The sequence below is a fragment of the Oryx dammah genome, unplaced genomic scaffold (assembly GCF_014754425.2).
Source record: "Oryx dammah isolate SB20612 unplaced genomic scaffold, SCBI_Odam_1.1 HiC_scaffold_16, whole genome shotgun sequence".
NCBI classification, from domain to species: Eukaryota; Metazoa; Chordata; class Mammalia; order Artiodactyla; family Bovidae; genus Oryx; species Oryx dammah.
Genome location: NW_024070200.1, coordinates 46,509,070 through 46,520,965, shown reverse-complemented (window position 1 = coordinate 46,520,965; position 11,896 = coordinate 46,509,070). Strand labels below are relative to the sequence as shown.

The 11,896-nt window shown below is 52.2% G+C and overlaps 1 protein-coding gene across 4 annotated transcripts in view; it reads left to right on the top strand.

The window, feature by feature from the left end:
• SLC28A1 (solute carrier family 28 member 1) overlaps positions 1–11,896 on the top strand; it is a 62,494-nt gene continuing 50,598 nt past the window's right edge. For 3 of the 4 annotated variants that reach the window (XR_005723994.1, XM_040257506.1, XM_040257508.1), the window contains exons 1-4: positions 1–2,391; positions 3,404–3,515; positions 4,922–5,010; positions 8,105–8,199. Coding sequence is in view for 3 of the 4 variants with exons in the window: in XM_040257506.1 (XP_040113440.1) it covers positions 3,420–3,515; positions 4,922–5,010; positions 8,105–8,199 (280 nt within the window). In the remaining variant the exon portion in view is untranslated. Of the gene's footprint in view, positions 2,392–3,052; positions 3,516–4,921; positions 5,011–8,104; positions 8,200–11,896 lie in introns of those variants that run through there. The other variant, XM_040257507.1, reaches the window with a different exon arrangement.

Here is an 11,896-nt window from a genome sequence, read left to right as displayed (position 1 = left end):
GTCCCAGGGATCAAACTGCATCTCTTTTGCCTCCTGCATTGGCAGGTGGGTTCTTTACTGCTAGAAATATATATTCCTTGCCTCCCCCTGCCCTGGACGCAGCACCTCAGCCCTGGTCAGTCGCTGGCCTCACTCTGCCTCCCCAGTGAGATCATCTCCTCAGGAAGCAGGCCACAGAAGGTCAAGTGACACGTGGAGGTCACACAGCTGGATGGGTGCAGCCAGGACCCAAAGGTCCTTCAGCTCTTGTTCTTTCCCTGGGGACTCAGTTCGACCCACCCAGCCTCCCAGCTGCCCCACCTGGGGCTCTCAGCCAAGTTCTACGTGAAAAGAGAATTGGGCTTCAGGGGAGCCAGGATCACTGTGGGCTGCCCCTCCTTCAGGGTAGGAGCAGGGGAGCAATACAGGGTCTCCTGGCCTGGAGGAGGAGAGCAGTGTGTCCAGGCAGCTCTGAGATGGGACCTGTGGCAGTGACGACACCTACCAGCTCAATGGTGCCAGCCTGTCTGCCAAACAGCTCACCTGCATCAAATCATTTAATCCCTGTCAATATTTTTTTTTATGAGAAAGGCATTCTTACCCACTCCCACTGTTGTACGAATGAGGAAACTAGCTAATTTGCAGAGCCAAGACTGAATCTAGCTCTTTGGGCTCTAAGCTCCCGGTTCATTAAATATAGGAGCCAGTTGCCAGTTCCTTCTTCAGGGGATCTTCCCTACCCAGGGATTGAACCGGGGTCTCCTGCGTTGCAGGAGGTCCAGGGAAGCCCCATTTCAAGAGGCACAGCCTATTAAGTCCTTGTTGGAGAAGTCAGGCCACACAGAGATGTCAAGGTTCTAGGGCAAAGTGTAGGGAATGTTTCGAAACAGTTTTGGTTACTCCTAGATGTGTCATGTCTCCTGGCTTCTCTCTGGGCACCAAGAGAAACCAAGCAAGGAGGGGAGGGGAGAAGATGGAGGAGGACGCGGGGAGGGGAGAGGCGGGGGCGGGACAGAGAGGTTAGAAGGGGCAGAGGCAGAGAAGCAGGTACAGTCCAGTTTGCCCTTTGCTGGGGCTTGATGAGCCCCCGCCTCCCCACAGAGCAGCTGCAAACCCATCCCTGTGGAGGCTGCCCAGGGTGCCACGTCTTCTCCTTGGATAAACCAGAAGTATGCCACAAGCATTTAGTTTATGATCAAGGCAGTACATGAGCCCCCAACAGAGTGAGCAGGGCGCAGTGTGGATCTCTACCCAAAAGAACAAAACTGCAAAAAAAAAAAAAAAAAAAGCTGGTAGAGTATGAGCCTCTTTTGTAAAACGAGTAACATAAAAGAGTATCCACTTACGAAAAAAATCTGGAGAAAAATTCCATAAGCTCAGTGGTGGTCATCTCTGGAAGGCTCAGATTAGAGGGACTTTTAACTTTCTGTGTTTTGTGTGTTTCTATAATGTTTAAATGTTCACTGATGCATGTGTAACTTTGGTAATCAAAGTGGCCAAAAAAAGGTTGTTAAGAGAAGAGGTACCCCTGCCCTTCATCCATCAAGGGCCCCAGATTTCCAAAACAACCAGCCTGTGCTGGTAATTCCCTCTCTGTGTTACCAGGAAGTGTTTATGCATCACAAAGGATTCTGTCACGTGTGTGTGATTAATTATTAAAGAGGTGTTGTCAGTCCTGTCAGATAAGTTTAATATTTAGTTACAGGATTGAAACATTAAAGGGTTTGTCCATTGACTCTGCATGCTGTTGCTTAGGTATCAGTTAAAAAGCAGTGAAACAAAGAGGCAAACTATGTGATTTTGTTTTCAAGACCTCTTAGACCTGAAACACTTTTACTGTTTGTGGTACTACACTGCTTTCCTTATCTTCAAGCTCAGGAAAATAGGTTGCTGTTATAATTACTGATGCAGTGAGAAAAGGGAGACTGGGAAAAATACAGAATGAAAGATAAAATACATGATCCAGAAAACTGAGAACCCCTGATGACAGGTGGAAAAGGGGGCCCCAGGAGGGGACATGGGAGAGTGATAGTAATAAAGGTGGGCTTCCTGGAAGAGGTAGGTCTGTTTGGGAGAAGTAGAGTGGAGAGGAGGGCGTCATAGATGAGGAAGGCAGATTTAGTCATTAGGCAGGAGCTCCAAGGGCCAGGTCCAGATGGGGCCCACTTGCCCCATTTCCTCTTTTCCCTGAGAGAGGGTCAAGTCCCTGCCCCGGCTGTGGCCCAGGGCTCTGGAGTTGGTGCTGGACAGAGCCAGGTGGGAGGCCCAGCCTCCTTCAACTCTGAACTCTGCCCAGGGATTTCCAGTGAAATGAGAGGACCGGCCAAAGCCCAAGCAGGTTGGATCAAGCCCATCTCCGTGGAAACACGCACTTCCGTCTGTCCCCCAGAGAGACTTGTTGACCACAAATATGTGAGTAGGGAGCAGAGCTTGCCCCCCTCTGTGCAGCTGTGTGTCTGTGTTTGCACGTGTGCGTGGGTGGCTGGGCTTTCCCAGGCTCTGCCTGTGTGTGTACTTCCCTACATGTCCCTGGGGCTCCTGTGTGCACCTGTGTGTGGCCCTGTGTGCTTGCCCTCGGGTATGTGAGATTAGTCAGGCTGGCATTTGGACAGGATTGGGTACTACCCAAAAGGGATAAAAAGAGAGGGGGCAGAAGTGGAGAGAGATAGGGTGTTAGTTAGGGCTTTTATTTATAGATGAGTTTAGGCCACAAACTGAACTTCAGCACCCCCTAAAAAAAAAGAAAGAAGAAAAAAAGGATTATATTGGCTCTTGTAATTGAAAAGTCCAGGGTGGGGTACTGATTTCAGATACAGTTGTATTTAGGGACTTGAATGATGTCTTCAGGATATTTCTGTCTTTCAGAGATGGGAGCACATAATACAATGAAAATATCACATAATAGCAATGAAAATATCACTCGATAGCAATGGTTTTAACCTGTTGTAGGGAGTCGGACATGACTGAGCGACTTCACTTTCACGCATTAGAGAAGGAAATGGCAACCCACTCCAGTGTTCTTGCCTGGAGAATCCCAAGGACGGGGGAGCCTGGTGGGCTGCCCTTTGTGGGGTCGCATAGAGTCAGACATGACTGAAGCGACTTAGCAGCAGCAGCAGAAGCAGGGAGCGATGAAAGCTAGGGCCAGTCTTCAGAAAAATGCCTCTATATCAGACACATACACGTGCTATACAGAATTCCTCCCTTTCTTTCTCTGTGAAGTGGGTGGAACTTGCCCAGTTTCTGCCTGACTTCCCAGACTTACAAGGAGTTGCCCCTCACAGGTTCAGGAGAGCAGGAAGGGGCCCTTCCTCTGTCCCTGGGGACCCTGACATAATGAGGGCTGAGCTCTGGGATGGGACAGGCTGTGCCAGGTCTTGCCTGGCCTCCCCTTTCAGCTCTGGGCCCTGACTTTGTCTTTCAGCTGCAAGATCTAGCACATGGAGGACGACACGCCAAGAGGAAGAGAGTCCATCTCTCTTGCCTCAGTGGCCAACGGTTTGGACAACAAGGGTGCTGAGCTGTTGGAAAGTCTGGTCTGTCCCCTCCCCCATCCTGGTTTGCCCCCCGCCCCCACTTGGTGGGAGGGTCCTTTGGTCACCATCTTCCTCCCACCCCTATCTCCTCCTCACCTCTTTGCTTGAACATTTGGGAACTGCCCCTCCCCACCCCACCCTCCAGGGTTTTGACCTCCCCTCCACACCCCCTGCACAGAGCAGTCTCCATCATCACTCAGGAAACATCCCTGCAAACCCACCAAGAGCCAGTACTGCCTGTCCTCGTTTGAAAGGTCAGGGAATGGCTCCACCAGGAAGTGACATTTGAGCTGTGATCTAAAACATAAGGAGAAGCCTCATGAAGAGGACAAGGGGGAATCTCTGGGGAGGGCCCAGCCTCTGAGGAGCCAGCAATCTTGTTCTGGCTCTGGAATGGCCAGGTTGAGGTCCACCACCTAGTACTTTGGAGCCTAGCCTGACACACTCTTCCTTCCCAACCTCCTGTTGAAAGTGAAAGTGCTAATCACTCTGTGGCCCCATAGACTGTAGCCAGCCAGGTTCTTCTGTCCATAGAATTCGCCAGGCAAGATAGTGGAGTGGGTAGCCATTCCCTTCTCCAGGGGATCTTCCCGACCCAGGGATCAAACCCTGGTCTCTTGCATTGCAGGGAAATTCTTTATTGTCTGAGCCTACCTTCTGTTACCAAGTCCAGGGTTGCTCTGCTCCCTGCACACAGTCCAAAGAATCCGAGAGACAAAGGGTTGAGGCATGGGAAAGACTTTATTCAGGGAGCTGAGAAAATGGTGGGCTAGCACCTCAAAATAACCATCTTATGGGGTCTGGATGCCAGGTTCTTTTATAGGTCAGAGATGTGAGGAGGTGAGGAAGCCAAGAGAAAAGCCATTAATCTTGCAAGCATTTCCTAGAATGGCAAGCCTCAGGCTGGGGATGTATTAGTTTCTTCCTTCCTGCCATCTACAGGTGAACAGGGTCCTGAACAAAGGCACTTTAGTTTAACAGTTAAGCAGAGGGGCAAGGTCCCCCCTGACGCGGGCCACTGTATATGATTATAATTTAAAAGCAATGAAAAGCAAGTCAAAGAAATAGTTCCATCATAGGGTCAGAATTGGCTGCTTCTCTGCAACACTGACCCCCACCCCCACCCCCCGCGCCTCCCCGCCCCTCACGCTCCAACACAGACCATGAGCTCCCTGAGGGCAGACTGAGTCTAGCACTGAGCACAGGACACAGTGGGTCCTTGGGGCACACGCTTTGGAATTAAGTTCCCTCTGGTTGTTCCCTGTGCCTAGCGCCCTCCCCAGCGCTCTCCTGAGGTGCCTGTGGGCACACTGGGGGCAGCCTGGGTCTCTTCACACTCCAGGCTCTTCTCCATAGTTCTCCCTTGGGGCGGGAGGCACACTCTGCTCCCTCTCTGGTGGCTTTAGGAGGAAGGCCGAGGCCCTGGCAGCAACTCAAGCCCTTCGGAAGTTGGGGACAGCTGGAGCAAGGCTGGCCCGGAGCCCTCCTCAGGATGGTAGGTGCTCTCCGGGAGGGACATGGGCTGGCTGGCTTGGGGAGAAGGCCCCTCTGGGGAGCAGAGGTGGGGAATCTGGCCCCCTGATGGGGAGGGGGCTCCCTGAACCTTTGTTGAGGGAAGGAGTAAACGTGTTTTAGAAACAAGTGAGTTCTGCTGGCCTCTGCCTCAGAGGTGAGCCAGGCCAGTGTTTCCCAACCTGCTTTGAAGCAACTTCCCATTGGGAACCTCAGTTTATAGTGGGGGGCTGCTCTGGTTGAAGCTGGAAGGGGGCCCTGTACCAACCTGGCCCCCTGTCAACTCCCCAGCTGCCTTCTGCCCCATCCGGCTCTGGGGCACCTCAGGGAATCCTGAGGCTTAGTTTGAAACTCCCTGGGCTGGCCCAGGCCCCTTGTTTCATATGGGGAGACTGAAGCCCAGGGAGGGAGAGAAACAGGCCCAGGTCACACAGGCAGCAAATGGACCTAGGGCTCGGCCAGCTGACACTGAGACCTACTGCGAGGTCCTCACTGGCCAGATCCTGAGCTGATGAGAACCTGATGCCAAAAACATGGCCTCTGTTTGCTGGTCCCAAATCAAATCTCAGAGACAGAGTTTTGAGTGAAGCAGAAAAGAGTAGCTTGGTTGCTTTGCCAGCCAAATGGGGACACAGTGGGCTCGTGCCCTCAAAACTGTGTGTCCCCACCCAGGTGGATTTGGTGAGGAGTTCTATAGCAATGGTTCTGTTGTAGCCACGCGTTCCGGGAAACAAACTCTCTCAGAAGGACAATGCAGATTAGTGGAGTGCAGTTTATTACACCGGCGGGCCCAAGGCTGAGTCTCCTCTTAGCCAAGGACCCCGACCAGCATTTGTGAAAATCTTTTATACCCCATATGTACGTGTCTGAACCCACCACTCCAAATTCCTTGAGACTTACATAAACCAAGGAAAAGACAACCCCAATAATCCCATCATTCACGTACTATGTGCTCCTGTGCTCAAACAGTCAAACAATTAGCCAATAATCAATAAACCCAAGGTTACACTCCGACAGATACAGAAAAATTTATGGCCTGTCTGGAGGAAGGGGTGATTAGTGTATGTTTTCTCTTAGGCTATGAGTAACCTAGATACGATCTTCAAGGTTCCCCTGTCTGGAGGGGGTCTTATCCTTCTGTTGTTGTTTTCATAGGCACTAAACACAGAGTTCAGAGTCCATTGGAAAGGTGGCCGAGCATGATCAGCATGAACAGGCCTAAGATGGAGTCAGGCCCTATGAATTCCTTCTTCAGTTCAAGGGTGGGGTGCCGACAAGATTAGGGTGTGTGCAGGGCCTGCAGCCTCTAATCAAGTCTTAGGTGATCTCTTGATGAACTTCTCTGGTTTCTTTAATCTGGCCTCAGGTGGTCTTTTCTGGAATGAAGAGTGCTGACATTTTCCATTTGTTGGGTTTTAGTTAGGTAAAAAGCTCAAAAATATCCTTATGTGTGTTCCTGGAGGCTGAACCAGGACCTAACCCAAGCCTGCATTATTGTTTCTTGGCTGCTCCTCCCGTATCTCTGCCTCCACTCCCTTCCCTGATTAGCAACTGCTTTAATCTGCCCTTTGGGACTCAAGGAAGATCATGGATGCTGGAAAGTTTCTGAGCCCAGGAGCCCCATAGAGTCCTGCAGTTTTCAAGCATGGAACAGGCCAGAGTCTATCTGTCTGCCTTGGGGTGAGACTGAAGAAAAATGCCTCACTTAGGAGGTGGGGAGATAGTGAAGGACAGGGAAGCCTGGTGTGCTGCAGTCTGCGGGGTTGCAAAGAGGCGAACATGACTGAGCAACTGAGTAGCAATAAGAGGCAAGAGGTGGGGACAGAGAGAGGAGACTTTCCTTTAAAAAGTGGTGACTGAATCAGTGTGAGTGAGCATCTTCTATATGCTCAGGCTGGGGGACCCCAGAGGCTATTCAGGTCCCCAGGGACCTATTCAGTATTTCCTCTGGGGACAGTCAAGTGACCAAGTGACCAGACAAGAACTGGCATTTGTTCCAGGTGCAGAAGGCAGTGGGGGTGCCAAATGGCTGCCGGTGGGCTGTTGATACCTCCCTCTTTCTGGGAGGAGCTGTTACTCAGAGGATAAGTTTCCACAGGTATAATAAGTGCAGAGCTGGGTACCTCCGAAGGTGGCTCCTTGCTCCTCAGACAGGTGGAAATGGGACAGGGCATGTGAGGCAGCCATCGTGGTTGGTGCATTGCTATACATGGGTGAGGTTCTTCCTTATTGTCTCAGTTCATTCTTTCCCAAGCCCTGGAGCCTGGAGCATCACTGTGGTAGTTAGTGGTTCTGCTCCAGGCTGAGGAACAGCTGGTACGGACAGACAGAGGCCGGAAGCAGTGAAGGGCTGAATCATGTCCAACTATTTGCGACCCCATGGGCTGCAGCATGCCAGGCTTCCCTGTCCTTCAGCATCTCTCAGAGTTTGCTCAGACTCATGTCCATTGAGTCAGTGATGCTGACCAACCTTCTCATCCTCTGTTGTCCCCTTCTCCTCCTGCCTTCAATCTTTCCCAGCATCAGGGTCTTTTCCAATTAGTCACTCTTCAAATCAGGTGGCCAAAGTAACGGAGCTTCAGCTTCAGCATTAGTCCTTCCAATGAATATTTGGGATTGATTTCCTTTAGGATTGACTGGTTTGATCTCCTTGCAGTCTAAGTGACTCTCAAGAGTCTTTTCCAGCACCACAATTCGAAAGCATCAGTTCTGCAGTGCTCAGCCTTCACTATGGTCCAACTCTCTCATCCATACATGACTACTGGAAAAAACCATAGTATTGGCTATATGGACCTTTGTTGGCAAAATGATGTTTCTGCTTTTGAATACGCTATCCAAGTCTGTCATAGCTTTTCTTCCAAGGAGCAAGCGTCTTTCAGTTTCATGGCTGCAGTCAAGTCATTCTAAGTTCCCTCTGGGCTGGGGTTGACCTTTGGCCCTGTGGGATGTCAAGACCAGTGTTGCTATTTTACTGGGGATGAAGCTGAGTGGCTTCTGCCTGGAAGTGTTGAGGATCCCCACAGGTGTGGGAGTCTGGTGGGGGAGCCTCTCTTAGACCCTGCTGGTCTTCTCCACAGGAGAAGGAGGCTGCAACCAGCCCTGAGAGTGAGACACTTCTGCAGGGAGCACGCACAGCTGTTCCAGTGGATCTGCATAGGCCTGCTCTGTACTGGTGAGCTCTGGGCCCAGCCCCTTCCAGGGAGACAGTCACTCCTGCCTAGCCCCCTGCCCCCACCACCCAGGTTTCAGCCACCTCCAACCCAGCTATCCATGTCTCAAGGCAGGGTCATTCGCTTACCCAACAACTTGACAAAGGTTTTGAGCACCAACTCAGGGCCAGCTCTTGTTCCAGAAGCTGGGATATATGAATTAAGCCAGACGAGATCTTATTCTCAAGGTAACTCTCTGATCAGTTAGGGAGAGGGGAACATATATTTCCACATAATTCAGAGGGCCATCTGGGAGCACCAGGGAAGGATTGTGGGGGTGGTTGGGGGATCTTCCAGGAGGAGATAACATTCTGGTCTCACAGAAAGTGAAAATGAAAGTTGCTCAGTCGTGTCCGACTCTGCAACACCATGGACCATACAGTCCATGGAATTCTCCAGGCCAGAATATTGGAGTGGGTAGCCTTTCCCTTCTCCAGGGGACAACCCAGGGATTGAACCTAGGTCTCCCGCATTGCAGGCGGATTCTTTACCAGCTGAGCCACAAGGGAAGCCGGGGGTGAATAGCAATTAGCCAGCTAAAAGGGGAAGGAAGAGGAGTGAGGAGGTAGAGAGACACATGAGCAAAGGTGGAAACCTGCAGCATGTGGGCAGGCAGCTGATAAAGAGTCGAGTGGCTGGAAGATAAAGTTCTAGACCAGGAGTGCCAGAGGAGGAGGCTGGAGGGATGAGAAGTGGCCAAGTATTGGGAAGTGGGGTTGGAGAGACTTGGATTTTACTCGCAAGGTCAGAGAGAGCCATCGAAGGATTTAAACAGGGAAGTGGCAAGCTTGGATTCACATTGTGGAAACCCAGAGGAGGCACGCAGGAAAGACGGGAAAAGGGACAATTGAGAGCCACTATACACATGGGAGAAGACGCAGGGGTGGAGGATGGAGGGGGTGGATCTGAGAAATCCTCAGGAAGCCACACCAGTCAGACCTGGGAGCTGATCTCTGTGCAGGACGAAGGGGGCCCTGGAATCCAGGAGTTCTGCTTGGGCCACGGGGTGGGCGATGCTGCTCACCAGAGCCAGGGACCACAGGTGGAGGAGGGGGTCTCCGCTGGGAGGGCGATGACAAGTTGTTTTGGACAATGAGTGGAAGGAACTGCTGCCAGGCCCTCCAGGAGAAGAGCCTTCCCAGCGGTGCTTGGAGAATGAATTGAGAGGTGGCTCATGGATGGAAACGTGGAGACTGGTCACACAGAAAGAGGTAGAGAAGACGAGGGGCCCAGAAACAGCCTGAGAAGGTGTGCAGGTGGGGGCAGCAAGCACAGGGCCAGGAGCAAAGGGTTGCCAGAGGGAGGGAAAGATGGCCAGCATCTCTGCAGTGAGGAGACCGGCAGGACAAGGCTGGAGCAGTGCCTGTCGACTTTAGGGACAAGGAGATCATGGTGACTTAGGGCAGGGGTGCAGTAGCTGGATTGGAGAACAGGAGAGACAGTGTAGACAGTAAGTTTACACGGCTCTTCTGAGAAATTTTTTAATGAGAACTGGGTGGGAATACGCATTTATTTATTTATTCACTTTTGGCTGTGATAGGTTTTCGTTGGTGCGCACAGGCTTTTTCTAGTTGCGGTGAGTGGGGGCTACTCTTCATTGCTGAGCGGGAGCTTCTCATTGTGGTGGCTTCTCTTCTTGTGAAGCACAGGCTTGAGGTGTGTGGGCTTCAGTAGTTGTGGCCCAGGGGCTCGTTAGTTGTGGCTCAACGGCCCTAGAGCAGAAGTTCTGTAGTTTCCGTGCACAGGATTAGCTGCTCCGCAGCATGTGAGATATTCCCAGATCATTGGCAGGCTGATTCTTACCTACTGCGCCACCAGGGAAATCCTGGACAGGGATATTAATAGAAGGGTGTGGCGGTTTCAAGGAAGAGCGTGTGTTTGTGAAGGGAGACGCTTTGACCCGCTTTCTGAACTGAGGCAGGGAGTTTGGGGAAAGAAGGGCAGAAGTGAGGTGGCAGAGGTGACCAGTGGGGCAAGGTTCCCTGGGCACAGGGAAGCAGGGTTCTGGGGCCCAGGCGAGGGCACGTCTTCACGGCTGCAGGCTTGCCTCGGCGTGGAAGGTGGGAAATAGAAGGGGGAGGTGGTGGGGTTGCCCAGACCTTCGTGGGGGCTACACAGGGGAGAGGACGGGGAGCCATGACCCCAAGGGCCCCAGTCTTTGAGAGTAAATCAAAGTGGGGTCCCCTGCTGAGACGGGGCTGGCTCGTGGCCCCGGCAGCTTCCTCCTGTGAATGTCGGATGCGGGGAAGGCTTCCTGTGGCAGAAGCTGAGCAGGGCCTTCTGGTTCCCCTTGTGTCCACCTTCACTCAGACCCAGATTCATTTCTCTCGAAGAAATGGCCGAATTCCATCTAGCAGGTCGTGGAAATGACCCTCCCCGTCCTACTTCCCCTTCTGTCTTGGCTGTCAGGAGCTCCCTTCCTTTCTCCGTGTTCGGGTGATTTTGATTTCCTCCAGCTCTCTGCTGCCTTTACTGTATCATGTCTTCTCTGATAAGGCTCATCACGGACTTTCTGAAGCAGGCACAGCACAAGCTCATGTTCTCAGCACTTGCTTTGATTCCGAGCAGTGGCCTCCTCACTTTAGGTGGGCTTTCTCCACAGATGCCAAGATAACATTGGCGGCAGACTGACATGGAGGGCCTTGGTGTCCCGGGTCTCAGAAGAGTGTGCCTCTTGCCCGTATTTCTGTGGGTCTATGATGGGCGTACCTCAGGTCATGTGCTCCTCCTGGGTCCTCCTCCCGTGAAGGTCAGGCTCTGCTGGACCACATGGGCTAAGAGTGTGTAGGGGCGCCCAAAAGGAACAAAGTCCTGTCACCAGAGATTACAGGGATTTTAGAAGGATGAAACACTTCTTAACACGCTTTCCTGCCCTGTCCTGCCTGGAGGACCTGTCTACACAGCCCCGTCTCCTACATGCTGGCTGCAAACAGACCTGGATTGTTATCCCAGCCGATTTCTTCCCTGCATGAATCAGTTTGCTTTTCATCTCTGGACGGGGATCACACAGTACCAACCCGGGGCTTGGTTGTGAGGAGTAATCGTGGCAGTGGTATAGAGTGCCGAGCTTGGCGCCTCTCTCCCACCAGCTCCCCCTCCTCTGACCTCCCACAGCTCTGCGCCTGCATCCCTCCCCTGCCCTGCAGAGCCTCACCTGTGTGCTTCTAACTGATACCCATACAGGTGTCCCCATCTTTCCGTGTGAGAGAAAGGTAACTTCATTTTCCATAACTCAAGTTATTTTCTATTTCAATTTCCTTGTTCCAAGTGAGGGGAGAAACTGAATTATCTGTCAGTTTGAAACATCCTTTATCCTTTTCCACAGGAGACCCCATTGGGTACTTGGGTGTGTGCTGAGTTGCTCAGTCGTGTCCAACTCTTTGCAGCTCCATGGACTGCAGCCTGCCAGGCTCCCCCGCCCCTGGGATTCTCCAGGCAAGAATACTGGAGTGGGTTGCCATGCCCTTTGACCCAGGGATCAAAGCCACATCTCCTACAGCTCCCGCATTGCAAGCAGATTACTTACTGCTGAGTCCCCGGGGAAGCCCTGCTGCGCTTCTACTGCATCGCAACACGAATCACCCATACACACACCTGTACCCCTCCCCTGTGAATGTCCCTCCCGTCCGGCCGCCGGTGCATTGAGCAGCGTTCCCTGTG